Source organism: Chelon labrosus (assembly GCF_963514085.1).
Source record: "Chelon labrosus genome assembly, contig: SCAFFOLD_206, whole genome shotgun sequence".
Taxonomy (NCBI): domain Eukaryota; kingdom Metazoa; phylum Chordata; class Actinopteri; order Mugiliformes; family Mugilidae; genus Chelon; species Chelon labrosus.
This window is the reverse complement of record NW_028181787.1, coordinates 8,322-32,811: the sequence shown is the minus strand read 5'-3', so window position 1 is coordinate 32,811 and position 24,490 is coordinate 8,322. Positions and strand designations below refer to the sequence as shown.

Below are 24,490 nucleotides of genomic sequence, written 5' to 3'. Positions count from 1 at the left end.
AGATGTTATTTACCTCTCCTGCCAGTGGTTTTAATGTTGTGACAGATCAGTTTATAGTCTCAATGTTGAGATGGATTCATGCATTTTTTGACTCACTCTCACAGTTCCATCAGTCAGTTTTTTGAGACGTACATGCCGCGGATGAGTGCTGAAGGATTAACAACCTTTTGTTCCTCTTTGTCTCCCCCTCCTTCCCCTCCCCGCCCTTAATTCTCCCTCTCGAACAGGTTGACACATGATATCAGCCTGGATGAGTTTGAAGATGACGACCTGTCAGAGATTACAGAGATCACTGATGAGCGCGGGATGAGCCTCAACTGCAATGGCCCAGATATAAAGGTACGAGCTGGCTCTCGGCAGGTTTTGTGACATGAGTGTGATAGTCTCCCTTGCTTTTCAGTTGCAAGTGAAGCAAGAAAACAAAGGTATGAAATCGGCTGTACAGAAAAAGGTTCACCTGTATAATGCGGCCGCATTTTGGCATGCATTTGAAGCGTTTCTGGTAACGTCACAGTTGGCTGTCAGGTCCGTTGTTGCGCTTGAAAACCGACACTGACATGTAGACAACGAGCGCGACAGCAAGGTGTGAAAACGTGCGCAGGCGTTATAGGATGTGTCAGGTTGTGCTGCTGAAGATGTCTTCTCTCTTTTCTTTTGGGACAACAACATTATGTTTCACTTCAAAACTAAATGAGTTGCTTCTCTTTCATACGCACATGAATGGGGACGCAGAAAGGGTCGATGCAAGTATTTGGTTACATAGCCCCGCGTATATTAGCCGTACGGTCCGCTGCTGTTTGCAGTTACGGCTTTTCTCTTTTGACATTGACAGCACGTCAGGAAATAGGAGGAAACAAAGAGGGGCTACTGATGGCGCACGTAAGGAAATTTCACAAGACTGCCCTGTCACCTTTTCTTTGAGCTCAGCGAAAGGTCGAACTCTTCTATCTTTAGTGTGTCGCCCTGAACAGCTGCTGCATTCAGCTTCCTGCCAGCATCGGAAATGGGCCAGAGGCAGAGAGACCTGACAGACAGAGATGCTCTGTGAAAAAAAAAAAAAAAACTTGAGTCTGATCGCATATGGCCGCCCTGCTGCATCCCGGGTATATAAATAATTCACTTTGAGCTGTTTACTGCTTTTTCAAGTTTTTTTACTTTATTTTTTTATTTTTTTCTCAGTGAGTTTTATGAACCGTAAGCTCATCAGCACCCTTGATTTCTCCAGTATCCTTAGCATAGAAGTGATTGGCTCATCATCAGGACTGAAGCGAGCGTGAAATGCAGCGAGAGAGAGAGAGAGGGAGAGAGAAGGAGAGAGAGGGAGATGTGGAGTGGTGCGATGGGGGTAAAGGCAGAGGTGAATTTATTATTCTGTCAGATCTCTCCTGCTACGTTCCCAGTGTAACCATCATCACCTCCTCCGCCATTCAGCTGTGCTGCCGTAACCTAGGCAACAGGAGGGTTCAGAGGCTTTTTTGATGGCATTTGTACAAGAGATTTATTGTTTTCTTTTTTCATTTTTATATATTTGATCCTTTTGGTGACCTGATGCGTAAATCACTCAGATGCTACAGGGTGCTGGGAACATTGTTAGATTTGAAAGCCAGTTCTCTTTTACTGCTTTTTCTTGTCTTCCTATCCGGGGAGCTAATTATAGCCCAAATTACTGAATGTGCGCACTCTCTCTGCTGGATGTGTGTGAACACTAATTACTCACCCTCGCAGGGTCTTTGCAGAGATTACAATTGCTCCCTGACTGGCAAACCATTTTTTTGTATCTGTAACAAGTCCTGCTTCTTTTTGTTTTTTTGCAATGTTAACAAACCGTCTGCATTACTGCCACCTACAGGAGTGGAGTGTGCATCGACAGATTTACAGCAAGCTGTTGCGCCACAGTCTCTGCTTTGTTGACTTCCATTTCCCCCATGAGATCACGTCAAACGGTGCATTTAGTGATCCCTCATCTGGCATCAGTAACCTAAATAATATCCTAGAGTGTGTTGCGCAATTATTTTCAAATCTTGTAGTGTGTGCAAGTTTAATTAGAGAGAATTAGGTTACTTCTTAAGAGTGTGATAAAACATGATTATAAAAAGCTCCCGTGGTCTGAGCTTCAGACGAACTGTCTGCAGTGCTCGGGTTTTTTTTAGTAATGTATGTTAATAGTGTGGTCTCTTGTTCATCTATTTGTGACTTGCTGAATAGGGTGAGAAGTACTTTATAGAAAAGGTTTAATCCACTTGTAGCGTTGCTGGTGTCTAGAGCTGCAGAAACACCACTGATATGCCCACAATAAGCTTCTTTTCATGAGCCATTACAAAACAGAGTCTGATGATTATATGTGCAGCTAGAAGTGTAACTAGACAGCTGTTTGCTAACAGATCTGCCATAACAATGAGCCAATGTTAATTTGCTTTTTTGCTTTCATATTTCCCATGCAAATTTGACATTTAAGATTTAATGAAAGCATAGTTTCACTCAGATTGTTTAAAACGGAGGGAAACGGAGGTGACTGTCAAAGACTGAGTCAGCTAGACGTTGTTTCTGCTTCCATATTTCACCCGTAAACACAGACTTTAGAGACGCTGCTTTCCATTACAGTGATTGATTCTGTTTAAACACGTATGAGGAGGCGGTGCAGCTCGGAGCACTGGGGAGGGAGCCCTCCCTGTACGAACACACACACACACACACACACAACAAGTAGTGACCTCATCAGTCGGCTCATCATCCTGGGGGAGTTTCAGGATGTAACTTGTCTTATCAATAATGGATGGTCCCATGGAAGCAGCATCACACACTCCAGACAGGCGTGGCGTCCGCCTCGGCAGGGTGGGAGGCCGGGGGAGTGTCAATATGTGTTTATAGGTAGGAGTCAGAAGACGCGTCCGGACTGGTGCATATACTTTTGAATGTGCTGTTGCAAGTCAAACTAAGTTCAATAAAACGCCATAAGTACATGAAGATTTTGAAATAGGCATCGAGAAGCATAACCCCATTTTAACACATTTAGTCACACGTTGAGGAGAAAAACATGCATGCTCCACCAGGCTCACTAACTGAAATCTCTTTATGAATGGACATTGTGTTGCAAAACCGGTCATTATCAAGAGGATGTGGTCTTTGTTATTTGTTCCTCTGGTGGCTCCTCTAATCTACCCATTTCCACAGGATTGGGAAAAAGCCCCACCTATCCTTTTCATCAGCGGAAGCTGCTGGACCTTTCAAAATAAAAAGTTCTAAATTTAGTTGGGAGCACAAAATAATGACCTGCTTTGGAGGCAGAACTAGCTGTGCTGACCTTCAGTTGCTGACTGAACACACGCCTTTTTTAATGCGACCGCACCACGAGATGGGATCTGGACTTTAAGTAATTCTAGCGAAGAAGAAAATCTGTAAAACTATAAAACCTTCAGAAGGTTTTCACTAATTAGGAGGTTAGTCACAACAGGTTACTCACATTACTGGGAATTTCTATTTCACCCTTCATTTTATACTCTCCTTTCTGACAAATACACAAATGTCTTTGTATCACAACAGTTGGTTAGAATAATATGCCGTGTTTTTACCTTTAACTTTCTTCTCAAGCAAAGCTGCTGCCTTTTAGTTTGTTCTTTTCCTTTTTTTTTCTTGCTAAAGGGACATTATTTTATTTTGTTTCTATTGAAAAGCCCCAGTTTTTCTGCACAGGTACCCATTAAAGTTTTAATGTGGGGCAGCTCGGGTCCAGAATGAAACGTAAAGAGATTTGTTGTTCCCCAGAGACATTAAATGACAACATGCATCAGCATGACCTCTCAGAGATGAAGAGAGAGACAGAGGAGAGTGAGGAGAGAGAGGAGAGCACTCCCATGCATGTGTGTAAGGGTGAATGGATTTGATTAGCAGTCATTTGTCATGTGCGGATGGCTGAAAAAGCCAAGGTGGGGTCACAGAGAATGGGCTGTTGCGTTTAAGTGGCTGCAGGAACACACACATAAAACGCACTTAACACAGATATGTACCCGCTTTGGGAGAAGGATGTTGTTCCATCTGAACTGCTCTCTGTTGTCACAATATATGTGGTTCTCAGTTTTAATCCAGATTAAGATGATAAAATGTATAAATTAGAGCTTCAGCGCTGAACACAGTTTAATAAAATCACCAGAATACTATCTACGCAAATCTAAAATATCCACACATCTTGTAAACATTTAAGAAGATTTCACGTATGAAAGGCACAAGCGTATATGAAGAGATTCATGCTTTGAGCGCAGAAAGACGCTTGACTTTGCTACATTGGATCACGAGGCGTCTATAAAACAGATCGTCTTAGCTCGGAAAAGGAGACGGGGGGAGATATAAAGATCAGAGTGAGTGAGTTAAAGGGAGAAAGATGGGGCAAGAAAAGAGAGAAAGACGGTGTGTGTGTGTGGGGGTGGGGGGGGGGGTGTGGGTGTGGGGGGGGTGTGTGGTTGTGGGTGTGTGTGTGTGTGAGAGAGAGAGAGAGAGAGAGAGATGGTGAGAGGGTTCTGCAAAACGCTTACAAAAAGGAGAAGCAGACCTATTTCCATGGCAACAGTGTTTCTCTCACCTACTGCACGTGTCAAAGCTGAAAATACATGCAGTGTTGGTGCGCATGCACACACACACACAGACACACACACACACACTGTGAACACACTGCCCCCATGGATACTGCTCACGTCATCTCATCCACACATGGTAACAGCCGAGAGGAAGCTGCTTCATCAACACAAATAGAAGCAATAGAAGCCCTTCCTGTATCCAGTCCAGTTTCCAGCACTACAGCTACTGTGTGTGGGTGGGTGGGTGTGTGTGTATATATATTTACTGATAACAGCAGTTTTCTGATATTTATACATTTCCGTGAACAGCTGTGCTATGTTTACTGGGATTGAGCAATTAGATTTTCCGCAGTGTTACAATATGTGCACGTTTTTGTCTTCCTCTCTCCTGGCCTGCATGTATTCTTTTAAAGCTTGGATTGTGATAGTTTTTTATTGTTATTATTTATTTGGTTGAAAACACAACAAAGGCATGTGACTCCTTCACAAAACCGCTTTGCTGTTTTGCATATATAGGTGTCATCTTTTCATAAACTTTGCATGAACAGCTGGGTGTTTTGCAACCTCTCCCCTCCTGGTGAAGCGTCACCTGATGTTTGCCTGCACAGAAAGAATGGATTTATTATGTGGTTGCTAGGAGCTAATATTTCCCTATTGATCTGATTATCAGTGGTTTACACCAACAGTTGTTACTCTGACAACAAGTGGTATAAATGTAAATACAGAAAAAGTTACACATCCAGGAGACGTGGATCAAGACTAACATTCACTTCAGTTTATGTTTCAGTCCGTGTGATGAAATCAAGCCCCATGCAATATTCATTCTCCTTTTTAGCTCTAGTTTGTACCCCACCGACTAGACGTCCTCTTTCACCATTAGCAATTTTGGTGCCGCACATGAGTAGCAATGGTCTGTCAAATCAATACCGCCTGCTGCGGCTATAAATGAGACTGAGGCAATGAGCTGCAATAAGCGAAATACTCTGGAGAGCTGAGGGAAACTGCAGGGTTTGTGAAAATATTTCGTGTGCTCGTCTTTACAAGTGACCCATTTCATGTTCCTCAATAATAATTTTAGCCATAGTTTTATAGAATTGTGATCACCGTTTGAATATGCATTTTTAACTTCATTTTAAATAGGACTTTAAGTTGTTTTATATGATTTAGAGCAGACATGTATTTTATTTAACTTATACAGTACCCTGAGATTGCTTCAGATTTTGCCTGTATGGTTGATAGTTTAATCCCTGTTTACTAGAAACTGAATCACACCAGACCTCCGCAGCAGCCTCTTTGGGATGATTTTGCATTTTCAGTCTCGTCTTGTGTTGTTGTCTTCGACCTGTTGGCGGAGTGTTTCCCCTTCTCTGGCTGCTCTGATTGGAAGGGAGCCGAGCATCACAGCCTTTTTAGGGCACCAGCATCTCCTTAGTCACTGAGCCCCCTGTCTCCTGGCAACAGGGGGCAGGCCTCTCTTAAAGGGGCCGGTCATAATTTGTCGCCATGAAACGGGATTGGCAGAGCAGCCCGCTGCATTACCAGGTATCGACTGTCCGCAGGTGAAAAGGCGACCAGAAGGAGAGAGGGGGAAGACAAAAGATGGAAAATTAGATAATGATGAGAGGATGGCTGTCATGGGAGACACAGACATACATACATACATACATACATACATACATACATACAATGTGGCTGAGGTGAAATTGCAGGAGGAGGGCAACAGGATCATCTAGCTCATCACGTAAGGGAGTTATAGGACTGATGGATGGACAGGAGGGCCTAATAGAGATATGACTGATTGAATGGGACAGGTGGATGAATGTGCAGATGCTTGATTGATAGATGTGCAGATGGATGGATGAATTGACGTACAAGTGGAAGGATGATGGATCGATGGATGAAGAACTACAGGTGAATGGATTGATGATGGATTATTCCTAGATGGATGGGTGTATGAGAGGGTAGATGATGTATAGATGTTGGATAAATAGACAGGATGGACAGATGTATGTATGATGGATGGATGGATGATATACGGATCATAGATGAATATACAGGATGAATGCATGGATAGGTAATTGATATAGGGTAGACTGATGGATTCATGGTTGATATATGGATAGATGGATGAAGAGACAGGATCTGTTACTGATGAATAAATACGTATTCCTGGATATTACCAGAAGAAAATACTTCCTGGATGTATCTTTAGCCAAAAAAAACAAAACAAAATACACAGCATTTCTTGGCTTCATTTAAGGAAACATTTTATTCAGCTACACAAATATTTTCCGCTTCGTTCTTAATCCATAGGTTTCCTTTCTTTTTAGCAAACCATTATACCAGTCCTCTCTGAAACACACAGGCTTCTTTCTTTCTTTCTTTCTTTCCTGAGAGAGCGCGAGAGAGAGACCTCTGGATATCTGGGATGAGTGTTCCCCTGCATACAAATGTGCTTGAAGGCAACACTTAGCCGTCAGAAGTGGATTAACCTCCATTCCATTCACCCACTGTGCGTTAGCTGTCAGCTGGCGGTCCGCGTTAGTACCAAGAAAGACGCAGATAATAACAGCGCCGTCTGCCGTAACGAAGATTCATGCACTCAGCTTCGTTCGTTGAAATTAAAATGTTCTCAGGATATCTCAGGATATGGGCTGTTCACTGAATGAAGAATGTGGGTTAATGTCAAAGGAGTGTTTGTGTACCTCACGGCTCTGCTGTCACTGATGTTCTGTCCTGAAATAGCCCGAGCTGTGGTGAATGTGGTTATTCAGCTGTTACACTGCTGCATTCCTGTATCTAGAACATTATCGCCTCATTAGCTTGATTTAAAATGCACACAAATGACGCATAACGTATTGGTGTTAATGCTGTCCTAATTATTTAAGTCTAGCAATTTCCCACTGGAGTTTGATTCATTCTGTGTCATGGTATCTTAACCATGATTTATTTTGCAAAATTGCCCAAATTATTCACGTTGTTCCCCATAAACTGTCTCTCTCAGGTTGTTAATGAGACTGTGCTGATGTGCCTATTTCCATATGAATGCGTTGTCTGGATTTGTTTTCTGTGTCTGCCTTGTGTGTTTTTACACATGTAAAGCAAAGCGCCGGCTTAAGACTGTAATGGCATTTACTTCAGCTGACAGGAGTTACTGTGTGTGTGTGTGTAGCTGCAGGGATCGACGGTAAGTGAAGCAGACTGTAATGGCCCAGTGCCCTCTGACTTACTGTCTCTCAAATGATGCTCATGCATGTCACATGTTTTGTCAAAGACGGTCAAAGACAGTTAGTCTCATCACCAAATTAAGGAAGCGGTCAGTTTTGTTTTAGCTCGAAGTGTCGTGTGGTGTGCAAGTGAGCTATTTACTGTAGCACATTTATAGTGTAGAAAATGTAAATATGTTAAAGCACTAGAGAATGAAAATGTATGTAACAAAAATGATTTATTCTTTTCAGGCTAGGTTAATGGGCAGATTGTTTTGCTTTTTAGCATGCTAACTTTTAATACTTAGCAGCTGAACTGTTAGTTTTGGAGATATTTGGTCATTAAAGTATCGGTTGTACAGATATTTCAGTTAAAAACAAAAATACTAATCTTAATGAAATGTTACATTTTTCTTTGGTGAACCTCAGTTTCATCTCGCAGCAAAGCAACAAAGCTTTCATGTCAAACAACAATCATCATAGATTGTGTTTGTATGCTTATCAGTATCCATGATATGAGATTTATCCTGGTTTTGATCATATACAGGATATACGCCGATCAGACAAAACATTATGACCACCTTCCTGATATTGTGCAGGTCGCCCTTGTGCATCCAAAACAGTTCTGAGTCATCACATAATGGACATGGGCCTTCTGAGGGTGTCCTGTGGTGGCTGGTAACAGAATGTTGTTAGTGGGGGGCCTTTGTGGATCATCCCACAGGTCCAAAAGTTTCCCAGCAGAACATTGAATTGTCCCAAGATGGTCAATGTTATTTACTTCTCCTGTCGGTGGTCATAATGTTATGCCTGATCGTCTATCTAGTATCAGTTTATTCAAATTTTCAGCCTAGATGAGAACTCCAACAAAATGAAATTCAAAGTCTGTGAACTATGTGAGTCTATGAACGCTGAAGAGGGAGCAGAGGGAGCTTTCATTGCCACTTCATTACTGTAGGTAAATGATTTTATCAAAGAACCTGATGCTCGAAATAGTCTCTGTCTCTGCTTTAAGCGGCCCAGTGTTGGCAGAGTGAGAGTGTTGTAGCTGAAGACGGAGCCGCCTCTAATTGGCCGGCTCAATCCCCTCATCCCATCCACACACACATGCTCTCTCTCTTTCTCTCTCTGTCTGTCTCTGTCTCTTTCTCTCGTTCCCTGCTTCGACTGATGGCATGCTTAATCCAATCCCTGCAGGGCCGTGTGAGGCGAGGAACCAATAGCATGCCGGGGAGGGCGGAACTGGGAGCAGTCGGCCAGCTCCAGGCAGAGATGCTGCATTTGGACCTTATCGACGGTGCTGACGGTTACCACGGCGACATAGAGTCCTCCAAGGCGCCCGCCATCGCACCCCCGCCAGTAACCAAGGACCCACCAGCACCTGTCACCATGGATACCTACCGCCCCAAGAGACCGACGACCCTTAACCTCTTCCCAATTGTGCCACGCACACAGGTAGAGTCTGAATTAACCTCGTCAATACACTTACACACACACACACACACAGTTTCTTGCAGGCGGCTGAATATTGATCAAAAAGCAGGAGTATAATAGAATATGTGATTCTTTTCTGTCTTTGCTGTGCATCTGTCAGTCTGGGCTCCTCGTCACACACAAACATTGCATTTTAAAATGGAAGTATAAATGCCTGACATCACCGTCAGATTCACTACAATTGCTTCTCTGATGGGATGTGTTTTCTGGACTGAACAGTAGCCTCAATTGTCAAGACAGATATTTCTTTTTTTTTTTTTTCTCTTCTCCCCCTTTGGTGCCCGTCTCTGTTTGTGCTCGAGCGCTGCCGGACCTCGTGACTGTGTGTGTGTGTTTTTGTGTCCGTGTACTGTATTTCAATCTTTGTGAGAATGAACCTCACGAATGGAGGACATTTTGTCTTCAACATGTTGCTTGAGGGTTACTTTTAGTCTTTAGCTTGAGGTCAGGAGTTTGCAGTATGTGTCATCAAGTATGCAGGGGTTTCCGGAGAGGCTGTGTGTGTGCGTGTGTGTGTGTGTGTTAAAAAAAAAAAAAAAATGGTTGGATCTACACTCTTGACAAAGACATGCAGGCTTTTCTGATGTGACACCCCTATCTGAATGAGGACACCATTTGTTTGTGTCATCATGCTAGAAATCAGTGTTGAATCAAGCTAAAATTAATTATTGTGTGTTATGTGAAACCTATACAGTCAATGTCTGTTTAAGCGTAGGCACCAAAGCAACCTGTCAAGTTGAATTAAAAGTAATAATTTTATGAAAATACAGTGGTTTGGGTCAAAGTATCTACGTACTCAAGGTAATGGAAGCTATTTTATTGTAGTTACAATAACAAATCTGTGTTTAGGGTTAGATAAAGACTGTATTCAAGCTTTAAATTAAGGTATACTGTAGTCTCCCATGTTTACATTGTGCCATTCCACCCATATCACTCTAACAAATATCACCAGACTTCCTCCTTTGCTCTTATAGATATTACAAGGGAAGCTTTGTCACACAGTAAGTCATTTCATGGCACTTAGTCATGGAAGGCTAGAATCCCAAGTTCATATGAAATACATCTCATACATCGGACAAAGTGACAAAAAGGAAGTCTTTCTTCTTAAAATGTGTTTGTCTGAAGTACACGTCAAGTTTACTTTGATTTTCATCTTTGTCTCTTTGCTTTTCAAAGACATCGAGCCGCTTCTTAGCAGCTAGATGTTCCACTTTCAGCACAAGCTGCGCGCTAATGCCGTCTTCGGTGCTGGTGCAGGTGGTGCAAGTGGGTTTGTCAGAACTTATTAGGTCAAAGGAGCTGCCTACCGCTGTGGAGGACAAGGCAGTGAGGTACAGACAGTGAATGGGCCATGTAATCGAAACCATGAGAAAGTAGTCTGGGAAAAAAGCAGCAGCAGTTGATTATAGTTTTAAAACTACTTGTAGCTGTTTGACCTCCCTGTTTAATAGTGAGAATTAATTGAGTCAGTTCACAGACAAATTGAAACTTGAGACTTTTAGCTTTGAGTCAGCCCCTTTTTTTTTTTGAAGGAAATTAGTCATTCAGTCATTTGAGTTTCAGTAAATTAGAGCATAAAAGATTATTGCAAGTTGACAAATCAAATGATTGTTAGGCATTTGGGTATTACTGCAATGTAAATCTGTCTATAGTGGTAGTCTCGTTGTGCAACCTAGCTACTAATGTATAGTTAGTGACTCTGTCCACGACTCTTAAGGTACACACTCCCCCCAGCGCGGCCTGTCAAGATGATCAACCAAGCAGCTCTGTAATTGTCTGTGCTTTGTTCTTTGCCCAGTTTCCACGAAGTGGAAACAAGCCTGCCGCACTTGTTTCTTTGCCTTCGTTCTTGTGTGCATGTGTGTCTGTGTGTGTGTTGTTCGAGCTGTCAAGAACTGGAAAGCATGAAGGAAATAATTGCTCTCAAACGATTGTCTTATTGGGAGGTCTCCCTGTCTCCTGGGACTTTGTTCATTCTCTTCTGACAGCAAAGTTATGGGGGAGGGCAATCACAGTATTCCCACCCAAAATGATGGCTTTTGGTATTATGGCCTTTCTAATGTAATGTAGTGTGTAGTAATGAGGATAGATTACAGCTACAACGCAATTATCTTTTTCTATATATCTTGATAACACGGGACACCCCGGAGTGCCTTTGAAAGATGCTTTCTTAATTATGTGTGGACTCTTTTATGAATTGAAAAGAACGTGGAACATGTAATCCCACACACACATATGATCCTTGGGTATGATGGAGGACCACACTAATAATTAGACCAGTATAAAAAAAAAAAATGTATCTCTGTGTGTGCATAAAAACAAGAAATGTACATTTATCAGCAATACTTTTGTGTTATGTATCACACAGCACTTTAATAAAATTATCTTATATACTGCCAAAATGCACAGGTTCAGAAAACCATGTGGCAACATTAAACCCAGGATTGAATTGATCTATACTTGACCAAAATAGGTGCTTATTCATACAGGTTTCTGTACTCCAGCATACCTGTGATTCAAATGCAACAACAGTTCATACAGATCCGGCAATGGTGCTGCAGACAAAACTCAGACAAGACCGGACAAATGCTGAAAAGCTCCAATCAGTTACCCTTAGACTGTCTACTGGAAGAACAGAGACAGAGAGAGGAAGACAGAGAAAGAGACAGCACACTGGGTTACTGTTTCCAGGTCAGTGGATCAGCAAAAATGCAAAATATACATTCAGATCTGCATCATTTGGCAGCAAGAGATTGACTTATGTGGTTAAACTAAAATAGCCTCTGAACACTGACTTCAATTTGATCACTTATTTTAGAGCAAATAATCTCCTTATTTTTGTCTCAGAGAATTACAATTAACCAAAAAAAAAATGAAAAACAATCTGTACTATTAAAAATACAAAGAAAGAAGTTGACGAATATTTCGGATTGTCTGAACAGCCAACAAACAGAAAGACAGATGTCTATTTCTTTCTGTCTGTTTCAGAAAGGAATCCTCCGTCTTAATCCGAGTCCGGCTCTAATCTCTCATCTGGCAGCGGAACGCTCCTTATGTTGAAGGGGCATGACTGTTTTTGTGGGAGTATTTTTAATTTGGTGAAACACAGACATGTAGTTTAATTTAAAGCTGTAGTCTGGATTTATCATTCGCCTCCATTTTTCAGTTGAAGCGAGAAGCAGCCATGGCTGGGTGATAGACTAAGAAAACTCTCCGTCAGTGCAAACACTCTCAATAGCTCCAGCTTATTAACAGGTATATTAACACTGTCCACTGTCACTATAGCACAACACACTTCTCAGATCAACGTTGCCGTTTCCCACCTGATGATTCACTGGTTACCGTGGAAACTGCTCTCTCCGCCTGCTGAATGTAAATGGGAAGTGAGTCATGCGCGCGTGGTGGCTGGACAGAGTAGGAGGACAAGATCTTATTTTGAACACGTTGTCGTCACAGGAGTTTCCATTTCTTTTTTGAAATATTTTTTTTGAAATATCCCTTTACCACCTTTTGTCTCTCCAACCTCGCTCACCCAGACCTGGGTATCAAGCCTGCGTCTCCATCTGTTACCAACTGAGTCATATGTCAGTGCTGAAAGCTTAAAGTCCCATTAGTGATGTTCTTTCGAGACATCATTATATACTCATTTAAGTACATTTTATGCCATAATCCCTTTTACCTACATTTTTATTTCTACCAGTTCCCAAAAAAACACTTTTGCCTCCTTACCGTTGAAAACAACCACGTTCTGGGATCAAAACAACACATTATACCTTGCCTTTTGATTATAGTTTGTATTACTAGTCTGAATCAGTACAATATGTCCCTTTAATGTGGTGTCAGGCTGACGGTCAGCTATTGGCTGGTGTTGTTGGCGTAGATGAGCACCTCTGGCGCTGGTTTTTGTGGTTGCCACTAGTCAAATCCCTGTCGGCAGCTTTTCAGCTGATCGAGCAGGTTGAATTGCCAGCAGGGTGCTGAAGGGAGAGAGGTCACTCTGATTGGCTGTTTCGCATTGCAAACCAGAGAAACCAAACAAGAGAAACAGAACTGACAGAATTAAACAAAATGACAAATTTCGAAGGGCACACACGGAAGGCTGCTCTCGATTTGGACCTTCATCTTATCTGAGCGTTGCACATTAAGTTCCATAACATGTTCCTCTAGCTCTTCCCGGCTTTGTAGTCTCCCAGCTAATAGTAGCACTTCTTGTTTTCCCTTTTGAAGGATGAGTGCAGGCTGCTGCCACTTGCTGGTAAGGAGAATCATTTCCTTTCTCGCAGGTGAAGAACGTATGTGGCAGCTAGACTTGGGCTGTCGTCTCATCTGACACCTTTAATTAGTAAAGTAGCAAAATGAAATTAGATTACAGCACTTAAGTTCACATTTAACTTGTTGCAGTTTGCAGATAGTGTGGCTGCGTTGGTTCTCCTAACTGTTGTTTTTGTCTTTCGTAAGATATCTGGGCCAATTACAAACCACTCACTCGTAAATAATTATATTTGCACAAGTAATACATCATTACCATGCTAAAAGACATGTCACACTGCCCTCTCTGGCTGAATTTCATTATCAGTAGGTGTGGTTGGGTGTGGTCAGAACAATGTCAGCAATGTCACTGTGATAACGCGCAGCCTGTTGTCCCCTTATACACACACTGATAAGCAGCCCTTTTATTGACATTATTCCTTGAAAGACATTTGGTATCAGTTTCTTAGTTGTATTTATAAATGGCAACTGACAGATTTATTATCATTTTGTGTTAGTGATTTGGATAAATTGCCTTCTAAGGACTTGAAAGAATGAAAAAGCACTTAAATGTATCATGGTTTCTATGAACAGCTACCCTAACCAAAACAGTTTAAAGAGTCTCCTACTGTGTGTGAGTGGGTGTGTGTGTGTTTCCAGTAGCTTGGGTAAAAGGTCTGGTCCCTTTAAATGCACACCACGGAGCACAGACAAAAGAATCCCTGCTCATTCAATGGAATAAAAGGTTTGTGTGTGTGCGCGCGCGTGTGTGTGTGAATTGAGAGAGCGTGCGAGAGAGCGAGAGAGCGAGAGAGAGAGAGAGAGAGAGAGAGAGAGAGAGAGAGAGAGAGAGAGAGACACACACACACACAAAAGTTGTATACATGGTGTCAGGATCTCCTCTTGTCCCTTCTGTGTGCTCTCCATCTGCCTTTCGTTCCCACCACTTCCTACTTCTTCTCTTCCTCCTTTTTTTCAGGACACATTAAACAACAACTCCTTCGGGAAGAAGTACAGTTGGCAGGAGAAGGTTTCGGGCTCGTCCTCACCTCTTAAAGCAGGTGAGCCTTTCCGTTTTTCCACATCTTCATGACATTTTGTTGCATTTGGATATTGTCATTAGGTTGATGGCAGTAGGGATCGTGTTCACTAATTGCATGTGTGATTTGCATTGAATCTAGCAGGCTGTGTGTTTCTCTCTCATACTCAGGGACAGTGCTTGGATTAGCTGTTGAGGCAATGCTGTATACTGCCGGTGTGTGTGTTAGCCAGCTAAGGCTTATGGTTAGCTTGGAGTTGTCATAGCTCATTGCTTCCAGCACTAATCAGAGCACCATGTGAGGCGAGACCAACCAAGCTCTCTGCCAACTGTTGGCAAAATTGAAACTGAACCTTGTTATCAGTTTAAAACGTGTAAGATAGATCTTTAAAAATCTCGCGAAGTGATCTTGCTTATTTTATTTTATTTTGCTTTATTCAAGCCACCGTGTCAGAGTGTGGATAGGAACTATCCAGACATTGTAAACAGCATTGCTTGCCTTCTATTCATACTGTACATAGTATCTAGAGACTGTGTATAAAATTGCGTGAACCTTCCATGACATCATCCATTCAGGATGCCTGAAGAATGGTTGGAAGCTCAGTGTGTTGCCTGACTCCATGTAACTCCCTGTTGATTCAAAAATGGTCAAAGAGAACGCCAAGGCAAACAACAGGCGACATCTGAGGGCACCCGTCTGTCACTCAAAGGGATCACGCCCTAATAATGCGTAACTTTAAGCCTTGGTATAATTTCTTTGCACTTGTCTTTAAACCATGGACTGTATATAAATATGGACGATGCGTCTCAACTTCCTTACATTGGCCAAACTGATGCTATGGGCGGCACCGTCTTGCGAGTTTATAGCCAAGGTCTGTGCTGTACGTTCAGAGAGTGGAGCCTCCATGACCCGCCCACACTTCCGCCAGACTCACTTGCGTTTTTGTTTAAGACTGCAGTCTGCTCTATCTCCACCAGTTGGCATGGCAACTTGTAGTCATATATCACATATAACTAAAACAAAACTTTGACACTTGAGCATGCATAAGTATTATATTACTGGCTTGTTGCAAAAAACCACAGAAAGCATCCTTGAAAAAATGTATTTGACGTGTATTTAAGTATTTTAGTTTGGCCCAAGTATCATCCACTAACATGAAGGGGGTGGAGCTTATGACCTATACTGCAGCCAGTCACTCTAGCTCTGATTGCTTTGGCTTTACGTTTGAGTGGCTGTTCCGTCATCTATCTTTATACAGTCTATGGTATAAACATTATTTGGTTCTAAGTTTTAATACTGAGGCCTATGGACACTGACTCGCTTTTGGTGTCAGCCTCAAGAGGAACTGCAGTTTTTGACACTCATACTCATGAGTCATACTAGTATACTTGAAACACAAGTGCTAAGCCAAAATGGGCTAACAGCAGTGCGGTTTAGTGTGTTGTAATGCTTGTTTGGAGAGTTCATTCACAGTTATAGATGCGACTGGCAGATGTCAAATGGCAAATTGGCTGATATTCAGAATTACTTTTTGCTCACATATGTTTACAGTCTGTGGCTAGTAAATAGCAGAAAGCTGGGCAAGGAAACTTGTCAACAAGATTCACTTCAGGGCCACCTTTGTAACAAAGTTTCTCACCATTCATTTATCAAATTCACAAAAAAATCTCTGTAAATCGGGTCTTTTTTCTCATTGTAAATACTCTCAGACAACTGTGGATTTGTCAAATAAACACAAATGATGTTCGTGTACAAATGTGGTTAGAAATAAATCACAGGGCCTTCCAAGCACCAAAGACTCCTTTCAACTAAAGTTCAGGTCATCTGAGAAAACTCAGCTCAGTTTGAATTGCAAATAAGGTTGCAAAGTGATTCAGTGCAGAGCTCTATGCATTTCCACAAGGAACTCTTTGAATGGTATGAGAAGATTAATTTGCATCAAATACTGCGTGATAATGTCGTAGTTTTAAAAAAAAACGCGTCAAGAGCGTCTCGGTGTTGTCCTATATTGGCCATAAATGTCTGTTTAAAAGCTTGCCTGTCGCTTCCTGTCTTCTGGTTTCAGACATCAGTTCTGCATCACTCAGTGAAAATATCATGTCTGGATTTCCTGGCGATGGATTATGACATAACACATCAATCAGCTTCTCCCGGATGCATTCTAAATTTGATGAGTAATGGGGATTTAGCTGCATAATCCTGACATCCGTTACCTAACCATTTTTACTCTCTTCCTGCTTGTGCTTTATTTTATCTGCCTGTGCATTCACTGCCATGTCTGCATTCGCATCTGTATATTTTGCTGATCATGTCCGCATTTCTGCATCATGTATATTTACTGTGTGTGTGTGTCTGGCTTGTGTGTCTGTGCGTGTGTTTGCGTGGCCGTTTGCATGTTTTTGTTTGTGACTGCTCTTTCTCTAGGTGACCTCACCCCTCCACGTGAGCACAGCTGTCTGAGCGACGAGGACAAGGTGCATGGTGGGGGAGCGCAGACCAAAGACCGCGGGACCTCTACCGACGCCCCCTGCAGACACAGCCACACCTCGGGACACTCGCACGGCTCATCTACAGGGGCTGCGACACGTTCCAAGCTTCAGGAGAAGCCGCCAGCACCACCGCCACCACAGAACTATACACCAGCGCCTCTGTACCCGACGGGGAAGGCAGATAGCAGCGGGCCCCACCGGGAGAGGATTCGATACCACACAGATGTTCATCTAGAACCAACAGAGGAGATCTATCTGACTCCTGTGCAGCGTTCCGCTGACCCCTTGGAGCCTAACAACACGCAGGACCGGCCTTTCCTCTCGCAGCAGACTGAGCAGGGTCGCATGTCCATTAGCTCCGACACAGAGGGTCCGCCTCCTTATCAGCCCCTCCCAGACCGGACCAACCCTTCAATCTTTGAGGAGGACGAGGTCTATGTCCCCCCACCTTCATATGCTTCCTGTGTAGAGTCCCTCATCACTCCACCCAGCATGGCTGTCTCAGCTCGCTCATCCCTCGCACTGGACCTCAGCCGGAAGGGCTCGGGGACGGGGGCCGGCGTCATGTTGAGAGCCGGGTCATCAGTAGAGTATGTTGATGCAACCGATGAAAGCTACTGTGGGGAGGATGAGGATGTGGACAGGATAATAATGGATGGAAGGATGAGGAAGGAGGTAGGAAAGGGAGATGGTGGCAGCAGCAGCAGCAGCAGAGCTGCCCTGCTACGGACTTCTATGAGCTCAGAAGCCAGTGGCCTTTCATATGACTCAGTCAAGTACACGCTAGTGGTGGATGAGCACGCTCAGCTGGAGCTCGTCAGTCTCCGGCAGTGTTACCAAGGATATAGCGATGACAGCGACTCGGCGACCGTCTACGACAACTGCGTCTCTTCTCCTTACGAGTCAGCCATCGGAGAGGAGTATGAGGAAGACGACGAGGAGGAGCACGACGGTCGGATAGGAGGGGTGCGGAGAGAGGGCACAGCTTGCCTCTCTGAAGACTCCACTCCAGAAGCTGACCTGCACTTCTCCAAGAAGTTCCTCAACGTCTTCTTGAACGGTCGCTCTCGCTCCTCCAGTAAGTCTCTCCCATGATCATAAAACGAGTAAATCTAAAATAATTTGTTTGCATAACTAAAGTCTTCCTGATTTGTGTATGGATCAGCAAAACTTTCAGTTGACCTTAAACTGAGGTGTTTAACAGCGAGGAAATACACCAACAGTGCTCTCTATTGTTCTGTGTAATTCCCTTTAAGCGTACAATAACACTGCGGTGAATACTGTCTCGCAAAGTAGTCCGCACAGTGGTCAAGCCGTAAACCAAAGTGGCTGATGAAGCAGATACTCAAGAATTGGAGATCTAGCATCCACAAGTCGGCTGTAATTCGGATGACATTCGGATGTTCAGTAGGTTAATAAAATGAGTTATATTTACCTTTATAATAATGCTGAAATAGAAGAACCAATCATAACTAAAGATTTTGCATGTGGCATTAATATATTTGTGTATTTGTAGAAGAGTAGACGATATTTAGTATTTTCTTAACTACTGTCACTCCGACTCTTTTGCTTTCGGGTCTCGCAAATTAAAGCTGCATTTTTTTCCTGCTTTATTTGTATGATTGTCACCATTCTGACAGCAGCTCATTCACACTAGAAACCCTGTTGGATATTCATTTGGAGCGATGGATGAAAGGAGCCAAAAACTCTTTGCAGTTCCCTGAATTCTTTCTCCTCTGCTGTCCAAACCAAATACACTTTCAAAATCAAACCGGGCCTTTTCAGTGCATTTGCAGTTATACAGATGGTGTTGGAGAAAACGGCAATAGCACAAGCAGCTGTTCTGAATCTGCCAAATACAATATTTTATTGTTGTATACCTCGATTGATTCGATTCGATTCGATTAAATTAGATAGATACTTTATTTTAAAGCCATTTTTTTGCAGATCATTGCTGAGTGTTTTCTTTTGGGTTGTGAATCAAATGTAAACGGACACATTGCATTCGTGAGGACAAGCAGATCATGTTTTTGCTGCCTCATGTATCTGATACACATGTCTCTTTGAACAGAACCAGATGTCACTGTCTTTAATGTATAATATAACAGAAGTTTTGGACAGCTGTCTACTCTTTTAAAAAGATGATCTGTTACTATGATAATCAAGATGATCTCTTCTTAGGTTTATCCCGTTCCCTTCTTGAGCTGTACATTATATTATAATGTCTCTGAGGTATAGTGTTCTCTTATAGTGTATTTCTGTAATAATCTTTGATAATTAATTAGTATATAATTAGTTTTGATAATCTGAAAGGAGATGAGGAGTGTTCTACAGAGGCTTGGTAACCTAACTTCTACACCCTCACATTTTCTTTTTTTTTTTTCCATTTTCATTTAAAATCTTATACTAAAATCTAGTAGGACCTACTGGTGGAGTTGATGTGCAGAAAAAGAGTGTTGATGTGCTGCTTTCTCAGACTTTAGCTTCATGGTGTCCTCTTGGGAAAGAAAGAGTGGGAGGAGCATGGGATACCCTGATGGAAGACGGCAAAATTTAACTTCACTAGGTTGAATAGCACTTCAGGAAATACCCCCGAACATACACTGACTCACATCATGATGTGCATACAGTGTATGATGGAAAGGGGGGAAGATTTAATGTGAGTATATGTGTGGTTATTTCCTCTAATAGTCCCGGCCGTTCTCTTGGATGCCGTCCGTGCATTTTACAGACTCATTAGAAACCCCACAGCAGTTTATCTGAGTAGTGCAGGAGGGGATTGGGGTTCTCAGGGGACTGCAGGTACAAAATACGCAATGCTCATCTGTTTCACGCCTCATTATGGTGTGATTCATTGGTCCTAAAGAATGCATGTGTGCCTTCAACTAAACCCTAATTGTGTTTCTATATGTGTATGTTGGACTTTTGTTGCTGTTTGAAGTGCCATTAATCATTTTGTGAGCTTTACACAAAGACTTGGCACTCCATACTGTTTACTTTCTATTTTTATTTTTCCTCACATTTTTTTCCTTTTTCCTTGGTATTCAAGGTGCAGAATCCTTTGGCTTATATTCCTGTATAATAAACGGAGAAGAGAAGGACCAGAGCCACAGGGCAGTCTACAGGTAAGGAAAAACTACACCGCCGTCGTCACCACAACATGCACCTTTGTCCTCCCGACATCCAGTCTAAAGCCATGCAAACATACGGAGTCTCATCTATGATTCTTGCTGAATGTGAATATGAGAAAAGGTTTAGAGTTTAACAAGTTACCTTTAACTATTGTCATGTCTGAGAGCTGATCTTTGCGATGGCTTGGCTACATTTGCATGGATTTTTACAGGTATTCACAGATATTTACAGGATTTGAGTCTGAGATTTCAACATCTGTGTTTTTATGCCAGCTGTGGTGCCTCAAATCTGGTGGAAAATAAAACAGACGACCCCCCAATTTAATTGACAAGACTGAATTTATTCAATAGAAACAGACCAGTACGGACCCACGTTTTTAGCTGGTTCCCGCTAAGCGTTTACATTATTAGACGCTAATATTTTCCTGTTGGATGGATTATCAAAGGTTTACACCACTAGCACTTTCCCTATGAGCTGAATACCAGGGTCCATGTAGCCAGTGAAGTCAATAAAACCTGCCTATAGATGAGAGAGATGAAAGCCTGTATAGCCAGAGGATTCCGGCAGAAATTTTGAATGTGTCAATGCTGCTTCTGCCACTTCATACAATGTATTAATATGTGCAAGTGTCACATGAGCTGCTTTTAACATTTGGGACGTTTTATTTTTCGAAAGTTCGGCCTTCTTCAGTCTTTACTTACTGTAAGAAGTTGTGGACTTCATTCACTCATTCATTCATCTTCTATACCCGCTTATTCCTGTTGAGGGTCGCGGGGGTCTGCTGGAGCCTATTCCAGCTGTCGAAGTTGTGGACTTTTATTTTGAAAATACAACATACACAAAGTCCTTTGTTACGAGTGTCTGGAGTTTAACCTCTTTTGAAAGGCATGGCTTGTATACACGCTCTTTAATAGACTCTGGTTTTATTTTGAAGGATTACGTTGCTTTTTTTATTTTGAAAATCCAACATACCCATTGACCCCCATTTGGTCCCTGATGGAGCCTTTTCTGAATGGACACATATGATGGATAATGAACAGAAAGAGGAACTCAGCTGTTTGATTGCTTACTCAACAATCAAACTAATGAGCACTAACAGAGTAGTACTGCAAAATCCTTTCTAGTAATTTGGCCACTGAACGGAACATGTTTACAATCCAGTGGAGTACTGTAACTATAACTGAAACAACAACATGCGGTCGTGAATAGAAGCAGATCATACGATGGTGTATGTTCCCGAGTTTTAATGGATTTCTAATTTCTGTGTAGTTTTTGTACATTATCAGTCCATATCTCATATTCTAGAATAATTGCTTGAAATTTTAGATGTTTTACAAGTATCGTGTAAGGTGGTCATCCACTACAGAACCACTGTAGTTTGGGTGGGTCGTTATTCAGTCCGCATCAACGTATTGAGTACGTTTGATTGCTACGTAAAAGGGCTAGGCTGATTTATTGATAGGTTGTTGATCACTGAGTGTGCGGTGGCAGCGGGGATGGGGGGTGACTCCAGGACACTGGAATTCACTGTTAAGCCTTCTTGATGTGTCGTGGGCCTAACTTTCCGAAACATCGGTGAAGGGAGGTGCCCACTTGAAAACCCCAATGACATGCTGCACACTGCTGTTGACTAGGCCAGGTGTTTTGATGTCTTCATGTTGGTTGGTAGCGATATTTCTTTGTTTGCTCAGCTGCTGAGCAGGCCATACAAGCCAGCAGCATTTACTTAGTTTACTTAGATTGTAGGTTTAATTGTTACATCTCATAATGCGTTGACTGTAGGTTTGTTAGGGTTTCTCAGTTGGACAGGGCCTCTAAATGTGTTTTGCCTGGGATCTTGGCACAAGGGATTGTAACGTCTAATCCCGTGTATTAACGAATGTAGCTCATAAAAAGCTCACGCCCGTCTTGACAGGTTTGTGCCCAGACACGACGACGAGTTGGAGATGGAGGTGGACGACCCGTTGCTGGTGGAGGTCCAGGCAGAAGATTACTGGTATGAGGGCTACAACATGCGAACCGGCGCCCGTGGGATCTTCCCCGCCTACTACGCTATAGAGGTGACCAAGGACGCAGAGAGCTACAAAGGTACTGACGCTGCTGGGATTCGGAGGCTGGCTGTGTTAGTAAAGACGCTGTGGTGTCACGATTGCGCTGTATGATTCAGCGTGTCAGAGGTCAGAGGGTAGAGCAGCTAGTGACGAACAAAAAATATGATAAATCAGCAATAAAAACAAATGCAAATGAATAAGAGATGGTCAGTTCTAGATAAGGATCTCGTTCCATGTTTTTTCTCTCCTCTCAAAGCAGTGAAGAGCAGTGAATGGATGGACAGATACCGGCTGAAGTTTCTGGGCTCGGTCCAAGTGCCCTACCACAAAGGAAACGATGTTCTGTGTGCAGCTATGCAGAAGGTAAATGGTCCATGCCGTGTGTTTGTGTATGTGGTTGAGTGCATGAATGCATTTGATTGCAATCATAAAACAAATATAGTGATCTGGAAACATCTAGGAACCCACACACAGGTACAGTCATTTTTAGAACATAAAAATGCAGACTGCACTTCAGGAGTGAGGCCAGACACAACTGAAAATCTGCAGCAGGATGAACGGCAATATATGAGGTTAAACCTACGTCACGATTTGACTGTTTTTCCATCATAGAGCCCTTTAGATTAGACATTCACGTTTCTCTTTCGTCTTCCAGATTGCCACCAACAGAAGGATGACAGTCAAGTACAACCCACCTTCCTCCTGCATCCTGGAGATCAGTGTGAAAGGCATCAAGCTCGAAGTTCAAGAGGATTACTATGCCTGTGACAGGGTAAGACTCTTATTCTCCCTTTTGTATATCTAACATGCCATAAAAGCATAGCAGCGCCATGGGCTGTTGTCAACAGACACACCAAAGACCCAGATAGACAACTACTGAGACATGTTTCCCCCATGCGGTAAACAAGACTAGTATTATACTATTCTGGTATTTTCTATTTTTTCTGTTTTATATGCTGTCCTTTTTATTGTCCCTTTATGTTGAGATCATCCGGTATTATCACCAAAATAATCACCAGTATACTGTAGTAGATTGTAGATTGTCTAGTTTTGTCGAACCAACAGTCTAAAATCCAAATAAATACAATTTTACTTGACATCAAATCGAGAAAAGGCGGAAACTGAGAGAAGGTGCGGCACTTTTGCTTGCCGTAAATCACGGAATGACATAAACTCAAACAGTCTTCCTGATGTTTATCTCAGACGTGTGTTGTTCTTTTTCTACTCCCCCATTTACAGAGTAACGAGTGCAGTCACTTTTTCCAGTTAAAGAACGTCTCCTTCTGTGGTTACCACCCCAAAAACAGCAAGTGAGTAAAAGCAGAAATTATGGAACCGAGCTGTTCGGTCGAGGAGTGACCTTTTGAGTCTGTCATCAGTTCCTTTTGGAACTGATAAAATGCAAAACGTTGCCAAACAGAATGATTTATGAGCTGAGACGTGTCTGTCCACTGAATGTTATCTGTCCTTTGCATCTTCCACTCAGGTATTTTGGCTTCATCACGAAGCACCCAGCAGATCAGAGATTTGCGTGCCATGTGTTCGTGTCTGAAAACTCTACCAAACCTCTGGCAGAGTCAGTAGGGTGAGTTGAACAGCATTTAGATGAAACATGAGGAAATTCAGATATGAGAAATTGAGAAACCAGTGCAACAGAGAAATTATCTGCTAGATCTACTGGGGAAGTGACCAAGTGCACTAAAAAAGGGAAAGACACAGCAATAACACTTGTTGTGACAGTTTGAGAAGTCCCAGAAGTCGACTAAGGTGATCAAGTTTTTCTATCTACTTAATTTTGTACTGCGGCGTGGAAGCAGTCCTATCATAGCTTGTTCTTTTCACAGTGTGGTTGATCCAATCAGATAAATGCAATGCAAATGCAATAAGGTTGAGCAATGACTGTGCTACGTGTTTATGTTTTGCAGGAAAGCCTTCCAGTTGTACTATAAGGAGTTCGTGGAGTTCTCGTGCCCTACAGAGGACATCTACCTGGAATAGCCCCGCCCTTAACCACAGCCTTGTACAGTACACTGTATCATAACATAATGTTGCATGAATGACAGACTTTACCTAAATTTTAAAAAGTAAAACAAAAGAAGAACTAACACATCTGACGAAACTGAAAAGGAAATCGTTGTGCAGCAAGAAGGGATTAAATGAGCCAAAGGAAGAGTGATTTAAGAGCAAAGGAAAATATGCAAAATGGCATCGGTGGTGGTGACCACAGGCTGCCAGTGGAAAGCACAAACAATGTATGTAGCC

The 24,490-nt window shown here is 42.5% G+C and overlaps 1 protein-coding gene across 1 annotated transcript; it reads left to right on the top strand.

Annotated features, from left to right (window-relative positions):
* Positions 1–291: 291 nt before the first annotated feature.
* On the top strand, positions 292–24,274 carry mapk8ip1b (mitogen-activated protein kinase 8 interacting protein 1b). The gene is made up of 11 exons (XM_084575087.1): positions 292–339; positions 8,972–9,229; positions 14,496–14,577; positions 16,981–18,123; positions 20,095–20,170; positions 22,093–22,265; positions 22,485–22,591; positions 22,884–23,000; positions 23,468–23,538; positions 23,715–23,813; positions 24,154–24,274. The coding sequence occupies exons 1-11, from the start codon at positions 307–309 to the stop codon at positions 24,224–24,226; spliced, it is 2,232 nt and encodes a 743-aa protein (XP_084431213.1). The 5' UTR covers positions 292–306; the 3' UTR covers positions 24,227–24,274.
* The last annotated feature ends 216 nt before the right edge of the window (positions 24,275–24,490 follow it).